This window comes from Lissotriton vulgaris, chromosome 2_1 (genome assembly GCF_964263255.1).
Source record: "Lissotriton vulgaris chromosome 2_1, aLisVul1.2, whole genome shotgun sequence".
Lineage (NCBI taxonomy): Eukaryota > Metazoa > Chordata > Amphibia > Caudata > Salamandridae > Lissotriton > Lissotriton vulgaris.
Window position 1 is genome coordinate 1,823,228,678 of NC_141687.1, and position 23,770 is coordinate 1,823,252,447.

The 23,770-nt window shown below is 44.9% G+C and overlaps 1 protein-coding gene across 2 annotated transcripts in view; it reads right to left on the reverse strand.

The window, feature by feature from the left end:
• Window positions 1-23,770, reverse strand: part of SPG11 (SPG11 vesicle trafficking associated, spatacsin) — a 639,585-nt gene that overhangs the window by 306,509 nt on the left and 309,306 nt on the right. For both annotated transcript variants that reach the window (XM_086957913.1, XM_086957912.1), the window contains exon 21: window positions 20,274-20,340. In XM_086957913.1, coding sequence (XP_086814039.1) covers window positions 20,274-20,340 — 67 coding nt within the window. The remainder of the gene's footprint in view (window positions 1-20,273; window positions 20,341-23,770) is intronic.

The following is a 23,770-nucleotide window of genomic DNA, read 5'->3' on the forward strand; positions in this document are numbered from 1 at the left end:
CGCTGCGATTGAAAACATCGCTTATCCATTGGGAGGAATCCCTTAACCGCAAGACTACTCTGTATCATATTTTTAAGGAAATTGTGAATCATTATTGTAAAGCATTCGTACTCATACCCATGGCCAACCCAGCCCCTCTGATAAAGATGAATACAGCATATCAGTAAATCTGACATGTGCAGATTAGGAAGAGCACAGCTAACCTGTAGTCCCCTGGCAAACCCTGTCCTGATGAGACCCTCACATTACAAGTAGGGTTAAAACATTGTCGACAACATCAAAAGTATAGTCCAAATAGTGAAGCACCAGAACAATCTGATTGAAGTTCCCCTGCATTGAAAACTGAAATATTGGACATCCCTTTTAAATACCAATAATGTTGTTTTTATTAAAAGTCACTTTATTGTCACACATATCTAGGAATGTGGTTATGATTAAGTCACTTGGGGTTCCTCATCACTTTCTTTTCCTCTTCTCATAGACATCACTCACAAAATCTAAAGCGTTGCAACAAAAAGTAAATGTTTAAAATATGAAAATAAATCTTCCCTTTTTTTCGTAATTTTCCTTTTGTATTACAACCACATAAAAAACTTGATTCGTCTGAATTAAGTTAAAAAAAGAATTTGTCCTGGATACTTTATCTATGTATAAACCAACTCTAGGCATACCTGTTCTGTTCCATTATCATTCTCTCTTGATTAAATCAACACAGAATATACCTGTGATAATATTAATTGGTTTCCAAAATGAGTTCCAAGTGAACATATGTCATAAGTTAATAATTATTAGTACATAGGTGTGTCTGTAAAATTCTTTTCCATAAGTAAAAAGTCAGTGCACAATTTGCTATCACTTTTTGCGAATGGAAAATTGATAAATCAGGCCCTTAATGTATTATTATGTCAACTTTTACTATTTTAATAAATGAAACGAGTAACAGTTTTAAATAAATGTATTTATGAATTGTTTTAATTCCCCAGGGCTATAGCTCAACAAGAAAGCTATTTTCGTATTTGCTAATAAACTTTACTTACTAAACAGTAAACAAAATTGTCCTAATAAAAGCAGCATGAAAGAAAGAAATAATTAACAACTTGTCAATATATATGTTATTTAAGTATTATGGCAGTAACCTATAGCTAAAGGTTTGTGTGATACTTTGTGTTGTCATCTGGTTAATTCCTGGCTGTATTTGCATGGCAATTTACAATATGACAGAATGGAATGGAACCCAGAGTAAATATCGGTGGCTGCTATTAATTCAATGATTTCAGTTACCACTTTTTGTATTGTATACATTGCCTAGTGTCCAGCTTTAAAATAGCATATGTTATTGGGAATATGAAAGTCATTACCTTCTTCTATGCAATATGTTCTGGGTCTCTCAAAGCGTAACTGCTCGGCTCAGTTTTGTGGGATGTCTAAAGAATATTATCTACCAAGATGTCCAAACTGCAACCTGTATTTTGCAACCAGAGCTTCGTACATCTGGCCGACACATCTAATGCTAAAAATAGCGGGAGTGGGGTGGGAAGAGAGCAAGGTGGCACATAAGCCGCAGTATGTAAAGTAAGACGAATGTAAAGCTTACTAATCATGTATGTAGAATAATAGGGGTGAATAAACAGGGGAAATACAGGAAGTGCAAGCATAGGAATCTCTTGTAGTCATCGATCCTTTGATATTAACTATGAAGTACGTGATCAATTCTAGTTTAGTCAGCCAGCTTCTCCTACACCTTGAACACACAGTGGTGTTTATAATGTGAGGAGTTTTTGAAAGGAAGGGATCTCAACCTCATATTCAGCAAAGTATTGACTCTATTGAAGATAGGGGATTTAATACCCCCACTAGTACAGGACACAGCACTTAGGGTTATGCAAGAAGAGGGGATGTGGTACACTGGATATTATTATGAAATTAATAATTGAAATTGAAGTGTAAAAAGATTACCAGAACGGAAGAGTTCCAAGTGTGAGGAACACAGACACCACTGGCATCCAATACCGTTGACCAATCACAAGCAACATCTGTAGTAAGATAAGAAGTGACAAGCAAACAATCTTAAAAAGTCTCAATGCAGCATTGGGAAGTTCTCCAGGAGCATCATTGTTACAGCCTTATTCTTGAAGGGTGATCTGGATTTGCCTCTGTCCTTGTACAAAGCTTCAGCAATCTGCTGCAGTCCTTCCTTGTTAAAATGTATTTGGCCCATGCCATTGTCAGGTCAAGGTCCTGTGAGGTTTCTTGAATCACGCCTTGGATGCAGCATCTATTCCAAGCCCGGGTCCTCAGGCTGACCGTCACTTCCAACAGGGCTGAGTCAAGAGAGTTTAAGAAGTCCTACAGATAATCTGGGTCAGAATACTCACTGGTTTTCCCCAACCATTGTTGTGATCCTAATCACAGTCTCTAGGAGGCATTATTTAATGCTCCACTGTGGCAGTTGGGGCAGACGGGCCAGAAATGTCATCCTTTGAATGTTAGTGTCACAGAAATAATCAGCAAACACACAGATGGAACAACCATCCAATGGGAAAGGAGCAGTTTTCCTTTTTTGGGGCTGGCAGTACTGCTCTGCCATGCTGATGCAAGAACATACTGAGTATTATTAGGGTAGGACAGTTCACTTTAGTTTCTTTCATAATTTGGATCTGACATGCTCTGTGATATTTCAGTGGTTCCTGATAATGAACTGACACTAACTGAGGTGCAGTTCTGTTTTTGCTCAATTGACTGCTCACAGCCTAGCTGAAAACTAAAATGGGCCTGCAAAGTATTCAAATCAACCACACAGTGCAGTTGCCTCTAACTAGAATGGGTCCATGGAAGGTTTTGTGGTTGGGTCTTGGTAGCCCATGACAGCTCTGAATGTATATCCCAATCTAGGTTATGCTTTTTTGTTAAGTATGAACATGTCACCCTTTAAGGTTTTAAGGCACTGGGGGCCATCGGGGAGATCAAGCGAGCTTTTGCCCCAAGTCACATGATGCTGAGCAGAGCTGCCGCCGGGTTCGGACCATGAGCCCCATGCCCCAGAAGCAGCCGCACTGGCCACTGCGCCACACAGAACTATACCTTGCTTAGGGGCTGGCTGTTAAATTTAAATTCCTATGTGACTGTTAGGGTAGTGACATATTTATTTTTCTTTCAACTTACTCAGTGGTTCAGTAAATGGGTCCACTATGGTCCTCTTCAGGATACTTTGTATATACAATTTTATCTTGGGCCCACTTCCTACCACTTTCAGATATGAGTGCCTTCTTCCACTGACAGCAGTTGCAATACCTCAGATAGTATTTTATCCTACATCCAGTGCTCTGTTAAAGATGCTGTTTACAGCTACATGCACTTTCCATCTATCATAGTGGATTTTCTGGTAGGAAACAAAGCAAGTTAATGTAATCCTGTTCACTAGTATAACACCTAATCATCTATTCTCTTGAATGGGTTGTACTTGGAAATAATTAGTAAGACTTTGTTTGTCATAGTTTACTCTGCTGATATATGAGATTGACACTCATTCTATCCATAACAATAACCACCAAATCTCCTTAGGCAGTAGGCACATCACAAATGAGGGATTCACTGGTCTTTGTCATAAAGAAGCATGCCCTGTAGGCCTCCATGGCACTCTTTAGGTGAGATGAGTGAATCCAAAGGGGAGTTTGTCCTGATCAGCTGTATCATCAGCATTATAAAACCAGCTTGCTTCTGACCTCGAAGGCCTTGGGTGTTCAGGGTCTGTCACCACAGCAGCTGATGTTTATCGATGAATTTTAAGACAACATCAACCCCTCTTTCCAGTGCCTCTGGGTGCAACTCAAATAAGGCCAGACCATGTCAATCTGTGTTTATATTATCTAAGATCCGCCAGCAGAAAATGGTTCATTAAAGGAACATTTATCTGAACTAATATCAACAGAAAGAGATTTCAACATTGAGATGGTAATTAAGACCCCTTCCCCTCCCAAATTGACTTAATATATCTCGTAGTTAGCAGCAAGTGTCTCTTCTCAACTTGAATGCCAACTCAGATGAACATGACCTATATGATTGAGAACAACGATGAAAACTATAATGATTGAGGAAGCCCAAATAAAAGTTTTTTTCATTTAAAAATCCTGAAACTCAAGAAATCAGCATAATGGTTTTCCAGTACAATGAAAAAAAAAGCTCAGAAAAACAGAAAGAGCAGGGTGCCATAAATCCTCAACGGAAAACCTGAACTCAGATCCTTTAAAATGGCAGAAGCAAGAAATCCACTCCAATTCGTTTTGACTTGATAAACCAGGACAGAAACCCTCCCAAGTTACTTGATATCATTAACACAAAGGAAATATATCAAAAGAGCTAATCGAACGCATTGTGGAAATGTTTAAGAAGACTTAACTTACAATAGCGCTGCAAACTAAAGACCCGAATGCAGTGCATGCTGGGACATTTTTGAGAAATTTTAGATATCAAACTCATCTCCATAATTTGAAAGACTAGAGGTATAACTCACTACAATAATCCAATTCCGGTCTACAACCTAAATAAACTAGAGTAGCAGCAATATCTCCATGTACTGGACAAGCCAAATTTCAACAATGCTATCACAAGACAAACCCCACATTGTCTTAAAATAGGACAGGGTACACCACAAAAAAGGGATCAGATCCTGAGGACCTCAACTACATCTGCCCAGTAATTTGTTTCCTGTTGAAAATACTAAAAAAACATAGTAACCTTGCACCTCAAACAATTCATTTGTGACAACTGTCTGCTCAACAACTTCCATTTGGTATTCAGAGAGGGATGCATTGCAGAAGAACAAGTTACTTACCTTCGGAAACAATATATCTGTACCCGACATATATTAGTTCTAGATTCCTTACCTCAGAATTACCCCCTGGCGTCAGACTGGATCTGGAGAATTTTTCTTCAACAGTACCCCTGCACGTCGGTAGGTGGCATTGGTCGATTCTGCATTCTTCGTTGGCGTTGTGATCGCCGGAATGTCATCACAGTACCAACTTGGACGCCGCCCCTGCGCGCTGACGTCTGTCCTTTACACGACATTCCACGTCAGAAGCGCAGAGCCATGCAAAACACTGACCACTGGTGCACAAAACTAGAGCCCTGAAAGGGAATCCCTTACTCGTGAAGTTAGTTTGCAGAACGGGAAGGATGGGTGGGGCGGTACGGAATCTATAACTAATTTATGTCGCTTACAGATATATTGTTACCGAAAGTAAGTAACTTGTTCATCTGAAAGAGACTATTAGTTATAGATTCTGTACCTTAGAATAGATACCCCAGCAAAACCAAACCTGGAGGTAGGTCTGCAAAGCAAGTTCACACCAGAAAGTCCTTGAGAAGAACGCCAAAGAAACCATCTCTCCAGACTTGGCTATTCAGGCAATAATGATTAGTGAACATGTGCAGTGATGCCCACGTGGCTGTCTGGCAGATATCACTGAGGGGGACTCCATGTCCCAAAGCAATAGTGGATGACTTCACCCTGGTGGAATGGGCACACAACAGTACTTTTGCCAAGGAATAACAGATTTTAATGCAAAGAATGACCCATTGAGTGATGGTTTGTTTTTGCACGGCCCTACCTTTCTTGACACCCACATAGCCAACAAAGAGCTGATCATCTACATTGAATTGTTTTATGCGATCCAGATAAAATCATAGTGCACGTTGTGGATCTAGATGGTGGAGCCTCTCCTCCCCTCTAGGAGGATGCAGGGGCGGGAAGAAGGTGGGCAAACTTATGGTCTGTCCTATGTAGAAAGAGGTAACCACTTTGGGAAGAAAAGAAGGTCTAGTTCGAAGGACAACCTTGTCTGGATGAACAGCAACAAAAGGAGGTTTAGAAGAAAAAGTCTGAATCTCACTCACCCTGCGAGCAGAGGTGACGGCAACCAGAAAAGCAGTCTTTAAGGTCAAGAGTCTGAGAGGACAATTATGTAGTGGTTCGAGAGGAGCACACAAGGTAAGTTAAGACCAAATACAAGTCCCACTGGAAAAGCAATAGGAGGAAAGAGGTGAGTAATGCCCTTAAGAAGAAAAATGCTACTTAACCAGTATGCATCTGTTCTTGGCATATAGAGCTGTGACTTGCCTTCACTCCCCTCCCCCCCCGACTACTCAACACCTGTCGGGGGAAGACTGTCAAATTTTCTACCAATCTGGCAATCAGTAACAACAGAAAATTGGATACTCCAAAATTATCCGTTCTGGGGACTGCCTGTAATTTATCAACACGCCTCCAGAAGTTCTACCAAAGCCCCACATACTATCACCAGACCATCTATACCACCTCAAACAAGAGGTTTAGTCTCTACTTCTAAAATGGGGTATAGAGCATATGCTGCCTCAGCATCACGGGTCGGGTGTATGCTCCTTTTCTTTCCTAATTCCCCAAAAAGACGGTTCTCTCAGACCAATTTTAGATATCAGAGAACTCAACCGGTACATTCAGTCAGACCATTTCCACATGATGAAACTTCAAAGGGTACTTCCTCTGCTACAGAAAGGCGACTTTCTATCTACTCTAGATCTAAAAGACTACTACTTTACATATACCAGTTAACCCTGCTCATCGCAAATTCCTCAGGTTTGTGGTAGTGGGTCAACACTATCAGTTCAGGGTACTCCCATTCGGTGTCACCACCTCCCCCAGAGTCTTCACAAAGTGCAAGGCCGTAGTAGCTGCTCACCTAAGGAAACAAAGCATCCACGTCTTCCCGTACTTAAACGACTGGATCATCAAAGCCAACACGTACCAACAATGTCTGCAGCACAGTTTCAGGACAATTCGGTTACTGCATCAACCAGGGTTCACGATCAATGTACCAAAGTCACATCTCCAACCAACCAAGACAATGGACTACCTCGGAGCCACATTAGATACTCAAAAAACTCTTGCTTTTCCCAGCTCAGCCAGAATTCGAAATACTTTAGTTCTCCGCTTACATACCAACCACTGGATTCCAGCTCAAACTTACATGCAGTTACTGGGAATTATGTCAACCTGCATCATGATCGATCCCCAGAAACCAATCACAAGGTCTATTGACTGATCTAGTGTTGATAAGAGCCCATACTCACCGCTCTCTGCAGTGTTGGAAAACACAAAATGTATTAAAAGGACGGCTGTTCATAGACCCAGTTCCACAGATAGTACTGACAGCGGACGTGCCCCTCACTTGCTGGGGAGTTCATCTGCAACCGCACACAGTGCTAGATTTGTGGAGCCAACAATAAAAGTTGCTCCACATCAACCACCTAGAGCGGTTTGCAACATTTCTAGCACTCAAGGTGCTTCAAACTCACCTACAGTGTAAATCTGTCCTAAATTCGTACAGACAACATGACAGCCATGTATTACATACAAAAACAGGGGCGTGGGGGGGGTCACTCTATCCAACTGTCCCACTTAGCCCAAGACATCTGGAGGTGGGCCATTCACCACAAACTTTATCTCCTAGAAAAACACCTCCCAAGAGTCAACAATCAGATTGCAGAGCTTCTCAGCAGACAGAAGGCAGACACGAATGGGAACCCCAACCTCAGGTCCTCCTTCCATATTTTCAACAGTGGGGAGTCCCTCACATAAACCTCTTCGCCACATATCAAAACGCAAAATGCCCAAACTTCACGTCCAGGTATCCATACCCATTGTCTAAAGGCAATGCACTATGGATGAATTGGTCAGGGATATTTGCTCAATCTTTTCCGCCTCTCCCACTCATTCCATTAGTGGTTTGGAAACTCAACCAAGTGTCCGGACACTAATCCTAGTTGCTCCCACATGGTCATGTCAACCTTGACTCCCAACCCCATTGGAACGCTCAGCAGTTCCTCATCAAAAACTACATCTTACACCCAATCTTCTCACACAGAACCATGGATACATAAAACATCCAGACCCCAGTCAACTCAATCTGGCGATCTGGCTCCTTAAGTCTTAGAGTTTGGCTATCTTACTCTACCGCCAGACTGCATGAATATTGTCAAAGAGGCTAGACATCCTACCACGAGAGCCTGCTATGCCGCAAAGTGGAAGCGGTTTGTAATATACTGTAATAACAACATCAACCTGCTTGATGCTTCTGCACAAAACATTATATGTTATTTATTACAGCTACAATGTTCCAATTTAGTGTACACTTCCATATGCTTACATCTGGCTGTAATAGCTGCATACCTCCAGAATAGACAACATCTATCTTTTAGAGTGCCTGTTAACAAAGCCTTTATGGAGGGACTCAAAAGAGTCATTCGCCCGAGACGTCCACTTGCTCCAGTATGGAATCCCAATATTGTTCTCACCAGACTAATGGGTCCACCCTTTGAGCCATTGCACAAATGTGAACTGCAATTTCTCACATGGAAAGTTGCTTTCCTCGTTGCAATCCCATCACTCAGAAGAGTGGGTGGGCTTCAGGAATTAACTATAGAAGAACCCTTTTTACAAATGCACCAACATAAAGTGGTTCTTCAGACTAAATTCCTTCCTAAAGTCATTTCTGCTTTTCTGCTCAATATGTTGAGTTACCTGTGTTCTTCCCTCAAACAGATTCAGTGGCAGAACGTGCACTACACACATTAGATGTGAAGAGAGCATTGCTTTATTGCACAGAAAGGACATAACCTTTCCGTAACATAAATCAACTTTTTATCGCTTTTGCTCCACCACACAAAGGCAATTCCATATCAAAATCAGGTATTGCAAGGTGGATAGTCAAGTGTATTCAAATATGTTATGCAAAAGCTAAACAAACATTAACAGTTCCCCCTAGAGCACACTGTTGTAATCTTCCCTTTCCCTTTCGTCCTCCCTCCCGATTTGGAATGTTCCTCCCGCTTCCTCCCTCCTCCTTGGACTGCTCCGGCAGAGCTTGCCTTAGAATGTTGGCATCTCTCTGGCAGTTTAGGAGTGGATGACTGAATAAAGTTGGTTTTACTCATCACTGCCTCAGAGAATTCTTCTTCACAACACTGGCAACGAGTTGGCGCAGGGGGCAACTTCTGTCATCTCCCCTTTCAGTGCTCTCTCCAGTCTGTATCAAGTTCGCAGTTCTTCATCTTGCTGTTTTCTGTTGCGGAGGAGTCTTAGTTCTTCCATCCTGTCACTAAACGGATGTCGGCCCTTCCTTCTGGCACCGTAGGTCACTGTTTTCCTGAAGAGGATTAAGCCTCTATGTTCCTGTCTACCGAGTGCTCCTTCCTACGTGTTCCTGTGCCACTGACTGGAGTTTCTTGCCACCCTGCTCCAGTGCCCTTTTCTTCCAGTATCCCGGATCTTGGCCCTGTCTGTGCTCTGCTGCTGGTTGATTCTGTTGTGCTGGTCTGAGCACCATTTCCTCCTGTTCCGGTGCTACCCGAGGCCACGGAAGGGAGACTGCTTTGCCACCCTGCATCGAGTGGTCAGTGCCCGACCTTCGTGTGTGCTGCGCTGGTCAGAGTTCCTTCCTCACTTTGTCTGCTCTGTGCCTTTCAGCAAAGGAGTGTTCCGGACAGTGGAAGCGGTGCCTCCACACTCCTGTGTGGAGTATTCCTGCCGTGTCATGCTGCGCTCTTTGTGAGTTCCACTCGGCGTAGGTGTCCCAGGGGCACTCTCTCATGGTTTGCGGAGGGTCCTGGAGCTCGTTTAACCGCCGTCTTTGTTTTGGTGTAGAGGCATGGATCCTGTCAGCTGAAGCGCACCGCCTTATGTGGTTCCCGCCCCCTCTCCAGCTATGCAGCTCGTCTTCTGGTTCCTGTCATAATACACCTCTGCCGGCACACCAACTACTCTACAGCCGGCTTCAAGAGGAAACGCCTGCTCGCTCAAAAACCCTCCTTACCTCGGCACAGCGTTCTTCCTCTGGTGCTGTAATCAAGTAAAACCTTTCACATAATATCATCCTACGTGGAGACACTACCTCAACCATGAGTGTAATTCACGGGGACTTGTGCACCTGCGTGTTTTCCTCATCGGTGGCGCGCACACCTTCTTTCTACCGGACTCTTTACCTTTCTGCTTGCCTTTCTGCTTGCCTTTATTACGGTGACACACTCACCTCAGTGGGTGTTACCTTCGGTGACTCACACACCGGACTGTACCTCAGACCTCCTGAGCTACATTATAGGTCACTATACACTTTTGTGCACCTCAGCGAGCTGCACTCTCTGCGCATGTACTCTCAGTGTTCCTATCCATGGTACTCCCAGTGCACCCTGTATTCTGCTACGAGTGCATGCCTAATAATTATTTTTATTCCTGTGTATTAACTGTGTGAGATAGTATTGTTTTCTCTCAGGTTAATTTCTAGTGTCCATATCCACCCCCCTTGGTGGTCCTTTCTACCTACCCCAGAGAAATTTGTGAAGGTATATTACCCTGTCACTGCGTGTCAATAGTCTTAGTTGGGGATTGTGTTAACTTATGTACAGTGAGTATTCTTCCTTATTTAGTGAACATTACATGTCTGCTTGTGTATCTACAGCATCTGTCATATTGAGTGGAAATTATCTGTACACTCGCTTCTCCCTCCCTTTCCATGGTTGCATCAACCATGAGTCAACCGCCCTCCTTTCTCAATGAAATTGGGGATCCAGAAATCCATTGGAAGGACTGGATTAATTTGGTTAATTCTTACCTTATTGCCATTGGTGGGGACAAGTTTTCTGCTGTTCGCAAACAACACGTCCTTTTGCACAACTTAGGTGTTCAAGGTAGGAAAATTTACAATACCCTACTCGAACCAGAGTTAAGAGAGGATGAGGATGAGGATGAGAAGGACGCATTTAAGATTACTCTTTTATAATTAGAAACACACTTTGGTGACAAGATAAACGTAGTCCTAGAGCGGCATACGTTTTTTACTCGAGTTCAGGGTAAATAAGAATCGGTCACAAACTACATAGCTGCACTCAGAGGTCTAAGACAATTGTGCGAGTTTGGCGAGCTCAATGACTCCCTTATCAGGGATCAGCTAGTCAGGTGCACTCACAACAGTCACATAAAAGAAAAGCTTCTGTCCAAAAACTCTACCCTAAAAGAAGCTATTAGTATAGCACAATCTATAGAGCACACTCCATAGTGCATTCTGGAAATGAATACACCCAAGGAACTAGTCGGTAGTGTGCTCAACACCAAAAGTGCACATGATGAGAGCAATGACTGTGAAATTCTTAAGATCAGACCTAGAGAAATGAATGCCGATAAACCAGTTAGGGAAACTGAAGGTTTAAAATGCTACAGGTGCGGTAGCAGCAACCACCTTGCGAACAATGTTCATTGCACTGCCCGCAATGTAATGTGTAAAAAGTGCAACAGGAAGGGACACTTCGCTAGAGTGTGCAGAGATGGGGAGAGCAATCAGCTGAAAGTAGTTTGCAGTGGGGGGAACTCTCTCCTGAATACATATTTCAAGTAATAAATGTTGATAGTGATACTACTTTCTCCCAGACAACATAAGTATCCCAAACGTACCATTCTCTTGAACAAGAATCCCCAGGTTGTATATGCTGGTTCATGTTCCCCCTTTACCTTGATTAATCTGGATGATATGAATGACCTGTTTGGTATTCCTGGTCTCAATGTGTTAGAACCAGACATATCACCTAAAGGATGTGCTAGAGTAACTATACCTCTGGTGGGGATGGTGGAGATGTGTGTGTATACGTTTCATGGGAAGATCTACATGTGGAAAAGTGTATATTGTAAAAGAAGGTTCAAACCTATTAGGTTGGCATCATCAAAGGGAGTTGGGGATCATGCTTGATCCAAATAATAAAGACCAAGTATACCTGGGGATGTGCGACAAGAGAATCAATGTGACTCATGTTGAGTATCCAGAGCTGCCCTTGGGAAAACGCCATAGTGGCGACAACTGCAACTACCTTTTGAACAAAGTTTGCGGTACCTGAGAGAATAACAACATTACTAACGAGCAGTCCAGGCATCAGTAGGAGTAAGTGCTAAAGACCAATTGTCTTCATTAACAGAGGGTGAACGGGATAAAATCTGATGATAAAAATCTGTCCATGTTCAGGAATCCAGTAGTAGTACCAAGTATGCCATGGACTAAACTTGCTATGGACGTAATCGGTCCCTTGGACCAGTTAGGAGTCCAGAAGAAATTCATTTTCTTGCTCATCGACTACCCTTCCCAGTGGATCAAGCACCAATTTGTCTCGTGCACCACAACAAGCGCCCTCATTGAATTCTTAAGAGACTCATTCACCAGTGAAGGAGTACCAGAAGCCATAGTCACTGACAGGGATGTCATTCTCTCATCTAGCGAAATGGAAGAGGTTATGAATGATTTAGGAATCAAACATGAGAAAACCAACCTACGTGGTCACATGGCCAATGGGTTAGTTGACAAGTCTGTTCAAATGATTAACAAACACATTCAATTAGCTATCGACAACTGACTGGATGTGGATAAAACTTTAAGAGAAGGTATTTGGACATATCACACTTCTACCAACTGGGGGACTAGAATCTCCCCTTTTTCCTCCATCAGAAGGAGAGATCCGCGGTCTAACAACAATCCACATGGTTCCAACGCACTAGAAGTAGGTTGTACTTCAGCGTACTCTGTGACAACTATCTCTAGTTGGAAGTTGGGGGACTCCCATGAGGAGACATACTGTTCATAGATAGTAAGTGCCGGCATGTCTTCTCACACCTGTTGGCAATGCTTACAGGATGTCATCCCCGGGTGGCACCCTATCCTTGTGGGGTCAATATTCCCTCCAGACGTTCCTTCTAGTCCTGGCCGCCTTATTTTATGTGCGTTCTATTATGCTCTGTTGTTGCATTGTTTTAGTTTTTGTATTCCACTAGGTTCCCTCCTCCAAGGTTTAAAATGCTTGTTATATTGTATGTTAGGCTAGCAGCGGGGAGATGTGTTGTAATCATTCCTTCCTCTAGGGTTTAAAAAATGGATGTTACAAATGGATGTCTAGCACAGTAGGTAATGTTTTATTAGCTGTCCTTGTCATGTTTGGCCGTGGGGAGATGTGTTGTAATCTTCCCTTTCCCCCTCCCTCATGCTTTGGAATGTTCCGCCCCTTTCCCCCCTCCTCCTTGGACCGTTCCGCCAGAGCTTGCCTTAGAATGTTGGAATCTCTCTGGCAGTTTAGGAGAGTGGAAGACGGAATGAAGTTGGTTTTACTCACCACTGCCTCAGATAATTCTTCTTCACAACACACACTCTACACGCAAACTGGGGGCTTCTATGGCATTCTTAGGAAAAATACCCTTAGACATATGCAAAGCTGCAACATGGTCTACACCTCAAACATTCACAAAACACTATTGTGTAGACGTCTTAGCAAGTCAACAAGCTAGAGTGGGCCTGGCAGTTTTACGTACACTATTTCAGACCACTGCAACAGATGCAGGTTAGAGACCGCTTTGGGAGATAACTGCTATATAGTCTATGCACAGCATATGATCTACAGCTCATATGCCTTGAACGGAAAATGCTACTTACCCAGTATGCATCTGTTCTTGGCATATAGAGCTGTAGAGTCATATGCGCCCACCCACCTCGCCGGGTACCTATACCTGTTGTAGTAACATCTTACTTAGATACAAGCATTCATGGACATCTCCTTTTACTACTCTTACTAACTCCATTTTCACTCTCTGCGGGAAAACAATCGAACAATGGAGTTGATGCCCATGCGCCCTATCACCGAAAGGAGGAGTCACCTACCTTGTGACTGGAAAGACTTCTTTGGAAAAAAAATAGCGCAAACATCCGGACCCAACACTAGATGGCGATCTATGCACAGCATATGATCTACAGCTCATATGCCTTGAACATCTATTTACAATAGGGGAATTGAAAGAGAAGGCTGATCAGAAAGGCTGAAATGGCCGAAATATAGCCTTTTAAAGGTGCCCAGAGCAGAGCCCTGCTGGGCCAAAGAAAGAATAAAGAGGAGAACCTCTGAAAGAGGGGCAGAAAGGGGATCCACAGCCTTTGCTATGGACCATGCACAAATTTGTTCCATCTACAGGCATATACCATTTTTGTGGAAGGACGCCTGGCTGCCAAGATAGCATTACAGACTTCGGGATGAAGGTGAAAAGCTGTCAACTGTTGCGGCTCCATCTCCACCAAGGAGGTGGAGACTGGACAAGTTCTGGTGCAGGACCGTCTCCTGCTGCTGCGACGGAAGAGGCAGTCTGATCAGCGGATCAATGGCCATGTTCAAGAGCTCAGGATACCAGACTCTTCGTGCCCAGTCCGGAGCCACAAAGATTACTTGGGCACGGTCGATTTTGATCTTCTTCAGCACTCTGGGTAGAAGTGGTATAGATAGAAAGGCGTATAGAAGCCCACAATTCAACTCGCGCCGAAAAGCTTTGCCAAGCCAGTGCTGTCTTGGAAATGCCAACGCGCAGAACGGATGACATTGCGCCTTCTCTTCGGTGGCGAAAAGATCAAACCAAGGCTTGCCCCACTGCTGAAAAAGACCTTGCACCACCTCTGAGTGAAGACGCCATTCGTGATCCATCATTCACCGGTGGCTGAGTTCGACCATCCTGGCGTTAAGGGAACCTGCTGAGGGAAATGTTCTAGCCACGTCCAAAGGCCGAGAGCCTCTTGACATAGGGTTCACAACCCCACCCTGCCCTGTTTGTTGCAGTACCACATGGCAGTGGTGTTGTCTATGAACACCTGCACTACTCTTCCCTTGATAGAAGGAAGGAATGCTTTCAGAGCAAGACGGATGGACGGATGGACCAGAGCTCCAGAAGATTAATGTGGAGCCCAGACTCCGCCAAAGACCAGAGGTCTCTGACCTCTGCCTATCCCATGTGGCCGCCATCAACAACCAATCATCGCGATAGGGGAAGACTAGAACCCCTGATCTGTGCAGATGAGCTGCGACCACCGCCATCACTTTCGTGAACACCCGAGGGGCGTTGGTAAGGACAAAGGGGAGCTGGGTAAACTGAAAATGCTTGTGGCCTTCTGTGAACCGAAGGTAACATCTGTGTGTTGGTTGGACGGGGATGTGGAAATAAGCATCCTGCAAGTCCAATGCTACCATCTAGTCTCCAGGGTCGAGGGCGGACATGACCTTCTAGAGGTAGCAGTTGATGTCCCCGCGATCCAAGATAGGGATGCAGGCGTTTGTCCTTCTTGGGCACCAGGAAGTAGAGGAAGTAACAACCACAACCTACTTCTAGGACAGGGACTAGCTCGATAGCTCCCTTGGCCAAGAGAGCCGTAACTTCCTGACGGAGAAGGGCCAAGTGATCCTCCGACATGCGATGGAGTGTTGGTGGCATGGAGGGAAGACTAGTCTTGAAAGGGAGGGAGTAGCCCCTTCGGACTATCTGAGAAACCCACCTGTCCGACGTGATGTTGTGCCAGTGGGGGAGGTGATGGCGGATCCTGCCACCCAATAACAACTGGTGGCCTTGAAATGTCGGACTAGGAAGGCTGAGGCTGCTGCAGAGGGGGCACTGGTGGACTGGCCTGCCCGCTGGTCCACAGACCCACTGCGTTGGGTCCTACTTCCCTGGCCGCACAGAGACTGGGTAGCTTGCACAGGCCTGTGGCCCTGGATGGAACGTGGTGGGACACCCTTTCCATAGCCACGAAAAGAGCGAAAGGCAGACTGCACAGGATGAGAGGTGGGAGAGAGGGCTCAAGGATCTGGCTATAGCTCTATTTTCCTTGAAGCACTCGAGCGCATGGTCCTTCCTGTCGCCAAACAGACCACGGCCATCAAAGGGCATGTCCAAAAGTGCCGATTGGACATCCCCAGAAAAGCCAGTGGATTTCAATCGGCCATAACATCCTGACGTAGAAATCGTTCGAACCAGGGAGTCGGCAGTGTCCAGCCCACAGCAGAGGGCAAAATTTCCCGCATCTCTCCCCACCGCAACTGCACAGTAGAGTGTGACCGAGGCCTACTCCGGACACTGTGGTAGCACCTGAGCACCAGTATCCCATACAGAGTGGTGTAACAGCCCAAGAGACATGCAGTGTTCACCAACCGCAGTCCTAAGCTGGCGGAAGAAAAAATCTTCTTCCCAGGATGGTTCAGCTTCTTGGATTCCCGATCTGTGGGAGCAGAAGGGAACGCGCCTTTAGATGTTGAGGCCTGGACTGCCAAGCTCTCGAGGGTAGGAAGTTGGGAGAGGAAAATGGGGTCGCTCAGGGCCGGGCGGTGGTGTTGGGCAATTATTCTATTCACAGGAGCCCCTGTGCTAGGCCTGGACCAAGTGCCTAGAAGGATGTCTGTGAGGTCCTCATTGAACTGCAGCAGGAGCTCCAAAGAGAACGCTGCCGCTGAAGCACCTCAGTCAGGAGTTTCGTCTTCACTGCCACTCAAGGCCTAAGCCCCCCCTACGCAACACCACAGAATAGGCGGCTCCCTCCTCCGTGGACACGGTAGTGAGAGAAAGCATGCTACGGTCTGAGGAGTTATCCAGACCACTGGCTTCCCCCAACTCCTCTCTCCAGTCCGGCTCCTCCAGCTGGTCTGCCAAAGAGTCAACAGACCCTTACCAGTTCTCCTCACCTTTCTCTGGCTGGCACTCTGGGCAACAGGGAACGCTAGGAGAGAACAGTGGCACAACAGTACCGGTCGGAGCTGGTCGACCCCGTTCTGGCTCTGTGCGGCCGGGGTCGACCCTGACCGGAGACACGACCGACGTCCTGGGTGGGGGAGGGGGCGAGGGGAGGATGGCATCGCCAAAGGAATCAGTGCCGGAGGAGATGTCAGAGAGGTCAACAGGCACCAGTCGGAATCCAGGCCTGAATCCCTGCAGCGCCGAGGCTGGAGCAGCCGGCATTGAAGGCATAGAGCCCCCAGCCGAGTCAGTGAGGCCCGAAGGCGCCAGAGGAGTCGGGCTGCTCAAAGACAGAGTGGAGGGTTTCGGAAAAAGCACAAAGCTGGGCAGGGGACTCTCTGGCTCCCGGGAAGGGAGAGGAGCCCTGAGCCATCCCAGTATGCTCGGCGGCAGAGCCGAAGGACGACGCTCTTCCACGGCACACGTTGCATCGGCCAATGGACGGGGAGAAGATGAAGGGCGACGGTGCTTCTTCGCCTTCATCTTGTGCTTCGACTTACCTGAAGACGAAGACTTCGATGAGGTATGATGGTGGTGACTCCGCGACCGGTCCCGCGACCTCCCTCTCGACCGGGACCCTGAGAGGTACGGAGCTGACTGCCTGGCCTCCAGAAGCTTTGGAAATGCCCCGCAAATACTTAGGGTTTATGGCCCGACAGTCGGAGCACGACTTCAGGGCGTGGTCGCGCTACAGGCAACAAAGGCACACCAGGTATGGATCCGAGACTGATATCCGCTTGTGACAAGTCCCAAGGCTTGAAGCTGGTCGCTGATGTGACATCCCTGCGTGCACCAGGAGTCGGACGACACAAAAAAGATGTCGACAAAAAGTCGAAAAACACTTGTCAAAAAATGACCAAGGGTACTGCTCTCTCTGGATCTACACTGGCTGGGGTGGAAAAAGAAAGAACCAACCTCAGCGCGCAGGGGCAGCGGCTAGGTAGATACAGTGATGTCATTATGTAGATCACGACGCAAATGATGAATCCGGAGTCGACCAAAGCCACCTACTGACGTGCAGGGGTACATGTTGAAGAAAAATTCACCGGATACAGTCTGACACCTGGGGGTACTTCCATGGTAAGGAATCTATAACTAATAGTTTCTTTCAGATATAGTCATTTTTCAGACTCATAAATATGTACTACACATTCTTGACAACAGTGATTTTTATTTTCTCGTCCTCTTTCATCTAACAGCGGCCTTTGTCACAGTTGACCATAACTCACTCCTGAACATGTCAAGTGTAAGAATCGGGATCCTGTCCTGAGTTGGTTTGCTCTTACCTTGATAATCACTCTCAACATATAAAATAGAATGACAATTTCTCAAAGTCCATTCCTCTAGGTCGGCGTGCACCCCACAGTTCATTCCTATCACTAATTCTCTCTGGCTTATACAGAGGATCACTCTTTTTTAAGCAGCCATATATATCATATCATCTGTTTGTCGATAATAGTACATTTTACTTGAATCTCTCTCGCCAAAAGGGTACTAAAGGGTACTGCTTGTTTGGCTTGAACACTACAGGATTTTTAATCCTGGATCGCATTTCACCATCCAAACCTCAACTGCCTAAAGAAAAACCTTTTACTTACTTACCCCTTTGCTAGAACTTTTTCCCAATCTAATCTTGCATTGACGTGCCAGTATCTTTCATAAAAATCTGAGCCTTCAAGCTCACATAAATGCCATAACAAAAATATAGCAGTACCAAATAAAATTCTCGAACTGTATAAACCCTTTATTCCTGCCACTGACTTCAGTATAATGATAGTCGCAATGTTGTTATGAAGAAGGAACCATGGAAATGCCCTGCCTGTTGGCATTTAAAAACTCACCTTACTCCTCTGAAGGCAACTCTTAATGCACATCATAGCATGAAAAAACACTCCTTGCTGCTACAGACGACTTCTGGAGGTGCATGGACAGAGGAGACACCACAGCCCTCTCCTACAAGACCTATCTGCTGCATTTGAAACAGTATCTCACCCATTCTCAACAAATGACTCCACAAAACCGGCATCCAAAAACTCACATTTCACTGGATATGCCTCTCCCTGTTGGGCAGAACCTTGTCGGCCAGCCTGGCCCTGTACTGCTCGGACGCTCTCAACCTCATCTGTGGAGTACCACAAAGGTAATTTCTCAGCCTGTCCGCTTCAGCCCTTATCAGCATCATCCATGTACACTAAATCAATTTCCTATCATATGCAGACGACACACAGCTAATACTCTTCCTCTTGGACAAAATGCCAGGACGAAGTTCACCACCAGCATGACCTTGTGCTTAGCACCATGAAGATGCTGAAACAGATCTACAAACGGCTCCTACTAGCACACACAAACTATCACTTAAGCATCATCATAAGCAAACTGGACTAAATAAATATCCTCTATTCCGAAATCAGAACACTACTGACCAGACACCTCCAAACCATGCAAAACTCAGCAGCCAGGATCATACTCAACCTTCAGCGACACATGACATCACCCCACACCTCAGGGACCTCCACTGGCAGCCCATACACAAACGAGATCTTTTCAAACTCCTCACACACACATTCAGATGCTGACAGAACACAGGCCCAGCTTACCTCAACAACTGTATCACTTTTCACAAACCCACCAGACCTCTCCAATCGGTCGAGCTCGTAATCGCACACATCCCATGCATACGCAGAGCCAGAGGGTGACCCTGAAACCACTTGTAGCTGAACATCAGAACCGCCTCTTCAATTCTCAGCAAACATCTCAAGACGTGGCTCTTCGAATAGGCTCCACCAACTCAGCCCATGCTGCTTCGGCTTAAGCTCAAATACACGCAACACATAACATAATGCAGCAGCAAGACTCTTCCCAGTCATAAAATGTTTTGAAAACTTAACACATGACTTCCCATTGAAAATTGCTTACATAACTCACAAAGCCATTCATGTGACTCTCTGAAATACTTTACTCAGAAGCCCATTCCATCAGGCCAGTTGATTGCTAATCAGTACACAATCCATGCTCCTTGGACCTCTTAGATTCAAGGAACAAAGAAATATATTTTGTTCTGTATCATAGAACACTCCAAAAAACACAGAACTGTATTTTGTCCTCAATATGAACAAACCCATAGTTCGAGGCTTTAAACAGTAACAGAAAGATCTGATGTTCCTAAGCTACTACTCATAAGAATGAAATCACAGAATGAGACAATACTGTCTCCTTTTATGTATGCCTGAAATGAAATGTCTTCTTTCTCACCCTGTGTATAGATAACATACTATATATGATGAAGCCTTCTGTACTGTGACTCTTGTAATGTAAACACTTCTTGTAAAGCATTCAACTAATTCCCCAAATAAAAATATATATGTATAAATGCATACATAAATATCAATGGTCTATGCTCTTGCATAAAGAAAAGGAAATGGACCCAGTAGACTTAAATGTTCAGCATTTATACACAGATGCGGAAAATCACCTGTACTCCAGAACAAGAGGCAAAGCCAAGTACAATTATTCAGGTAGTATAGTTGAAGCATGAGAAATACAGAAGTTCTGATAAGAAACAATTTGTTGCAGGTGGTACAAGAGACAAACCCAACAAGATTTACCAAAGGACAAAAGAACATGATTTGTGCAGATAAAAACAAAAACTTAAATGAATAAATCCCTGCCTTACCTGCTCCAGCAAGCGTGTTTGTAGATTGCCAACCAAAGAGTCCAGAGGGATGAAATGGAGCCAGACCCTGGAGAGCAAGCAAAACACAGTAAAGTACATGGTAACACAAAGGTGCACAAGAAAAGGTGCACACCCTATTGTGGTGAACTGCACAAAGTTGAGGTTGAACGCTGCACTATCCCCCATGTGGTTATAAACCTCCATGTAGGAAAGAGCATGAGACATCGTTTGCAAATCAGTGGATATCAAAAGTTCAAAACAGTGCGGTGTAAGCTTTCTGAGATCTAATAAGGCATACGGTAAGGGACCTTTGTGACATGTTGCACTAATGTATTTCTGCGTCCCCCAGCATATACACAGTTCAATAGGTAGTGGTCTCTGCTGTGCATCCCAGGCGTACCTCTTTCCTTCTCCTCCCTCCAAGACCTCAGGCAATGACATACTGGTCTGACTTCTGGCCATCACTAAAGCACCAGTGACTATTTGCTGCCTCCAAAACATTAGGCAATGCCATCCTGTGACTGACCTTTAAGCTGTACTATTGCTTGGTGTCTTATCTGCATCCTCTAGCACGTTAGGCAATACCATACTAGTATGATCACTGGGTATCTCTACTGTAATATCTGTGTGCTCCTTTCAGAACGTGAATGACCTTTGAGCAATGCTTTTAGTTTGCTCCATTTAGGACCATGGACAATGGTATTTTGTGACAGCGAGCATAGGACACCTCAGCCAGAGAGCAGAGGACATCAATGTCAGTGAAGAGAGACTGCACCATCACTCACGAGGAGAGGCTACATTAGTCAGGTATGGTTGAGAGGCTACATTATGAATGAATGAATGTATGAATGAATGGATAAATGAGAAAGTATTTAAATGCACAGCGACCTCAACAAGGATCAGCAAGGAACAACAGGCCGAACACTACTAGTATGCTTGTGATAAGAGCCAGGTTTTTAAGGCTTTTCTAACAGCAAGATGATCAGAGATGAATCTGATATAAAGCAGACGATTATATTTCACCTGAACATGGTACAAATGATGCTTAGAAGCAACAGAAGATTGCAGAGTGCCGACCATAAAGGTCACAAGAGAATATATCTGATGAAGTGAGAACTAATATTTGCTGGTTTAGTCCTGGTTAAAGCTTTATGGCAGCTACAAAGAGATTTGAATAAAATATCTTGAATTGAAGCCAGGAAGCTAGGTGACCAATGCTAAGTGCATTCCTGGGCAAACCAAAAATAAGGTGAAAATCTGAAGGCATTTCAACATATAGCTGGGTAGGCACATTCCATAATCCTATGAGATGAGGGTCTGAACAATAAGGAACTAAAATAAGAGGTAGACTTTTGCATAAATATCTCAGTGTCAAGAAGCATGTTGCTAAGAGCAGGATAATCTAAAGGAGTTTTTTGTTTAGAATAATGCCTAGGTTTCGGGCCTGTTTCACAGGAGGAGGAGGGGGTTCCTAAAAAGGAAGGCCATCAAGAATCAGATTGAAGAAGTGGAATTACAATACCAAAAAATAGAATCTCCGTCTTCTCAGAGTTCAAATCATTGTAGTTCATCCAAGAGGGACAATCATTCAAGCGTGTTTTAAAGGCTTTTGGAATGGCAGCGATGTCAGATTGTGAATGTAAGTGTACCACCAATTGTTTGCCATCCGCATTAGTATAAGACACTGTCAGACCATTCTGAAGAAGTTAATGTGCGGGTGCTCGAGCTCAGCACTCAACAATCACATAGGAGCACAATAACTAGTTGCCTAACTTTACTTTCAAGAATAAAAGTAATGTACACTACTAAATAATACACCCACAAAATTGGCAAGATTCAGTTTAGTGGTCTGGCTGCTGGGGTTGGCTGTGCCTCTGTTTTCGACTTACCCCTGCCCCCCTCCCCCCTCCCCCCCACACCCTTCTGATGCAGGCAATTCCCACCAGGGACAAAATTATAGTGTAATTATGCTGAGATGCAGATTAAATCCCTCCCCTTGTGATACTGAAAGTGTGCTCAGTTTCTCATAGTTCAAGGTTTGCTTTCACCAAATGAGGCTTGGCTGCTCAGTACATAGTACCTCTGGTGTGGTCAAGCTGTGGGCTGACTTCAACTCTGCACAGCCTTTCTCCCACTTATGGGAAAGTTTCACATCCTAACTCCACTAACCTTGTATCCACCATACCACTGTGCAGGTCCTAATGTATACAAGTTAAATGTATTGCTCTGTTGGTCAAAGTTGGCTTTTATAGGATCTACTGCAGATTGATGCCAATTATTAGATCTCATTCGAGGCTGCAGGGTAAACATGGGCTACCGTCCTTAATCGTGGTAGTTGGGGTCATTTGCCTCTGATGTCCTGGGGTCTCTCCTACTATAGCTCTGCAAAACTGGGTAAAGTTTAACCTGACTCTAAGTGGTAGTGATGGTGAGCAGTCACAGGCATTTCAAGGTCAATAACAAAATGGCGCAATAAACAAATGTCCAACCCAGTGCCTAACTTACAAAAAAGAAAGTACAGAAATGCACACTAGAAAGTAATATGACACACTAACACAGTCAAGCAAAATGTTGACTGCAACTTTATCTACTATCTTCCCTGCCCCCACTTCCAAATTATCTTGCACCTCTCCCAGAAGTTAGGCATATTGAAATGATTAGAGCTCAGATGTATTTTTCAATACTTCTTGGGCTTGCGCAAAGTCTTATGTTTCATACCTCATGTGGTAGAACAGTTCTTTGAGCAGCCACCCAGTTACTTCCTCAGCATGTCTGCTCCCCTCTCTGCTCTGAGAGGTGGTGGGTCAGCCAGCAGCTTTGCTGGGGTACTTTGAGACTGCTGCAGGGCTGCCCGCCTAGCTGATACGGAGTCGGCATTCCCGATTCATCGCAGGGAGTTCTGGATCTTCACAGGTCGGCCACCGACATCCCACAAAGGCTGGTACTTCTGGTTATGATGCTGCCACACACATGACAAGTCTTTGGTGGTGATGCGTCCATGCACAGGGCATTAGGCCCGTGACAATGCATTCTCAAACAAGCTAATACGCTGATGATGATGTGGCCAAACACATGCTGATACACAAGTCATAACAATGAAGCTATGCACAGCTCGATGCTCTGGTGATGATGCAGCCATGCAGAGGCTGACTAGAGGATGCGGCCACACACTAGCAATTTATTGACTCACGATCACAGTCTAAACCAAGCCTCAGCAATCACACTCTTAGTCTTCATGATTTCAGCACAATACCTGCCCTAAAAAGACTGCATGCCCATCGACATCAAGGTCCACAGATCGTTCTCTTCAGTCTTCTTCTGGGTAACCCACAGACACCAAGTACACACTGCCCTAGCTCCTTCAGCAGGGTTGCCAGGCACTTCACTTTTCCAGTAGGCAGGCAGGCAGGTAGGTTTTAGGCCCTTGTGGATAGGTACACATCTCTTTCAGTAAGAGGTCAGACTCAGGTGATGTGGCCTCAACTCTGGGAAGCTGG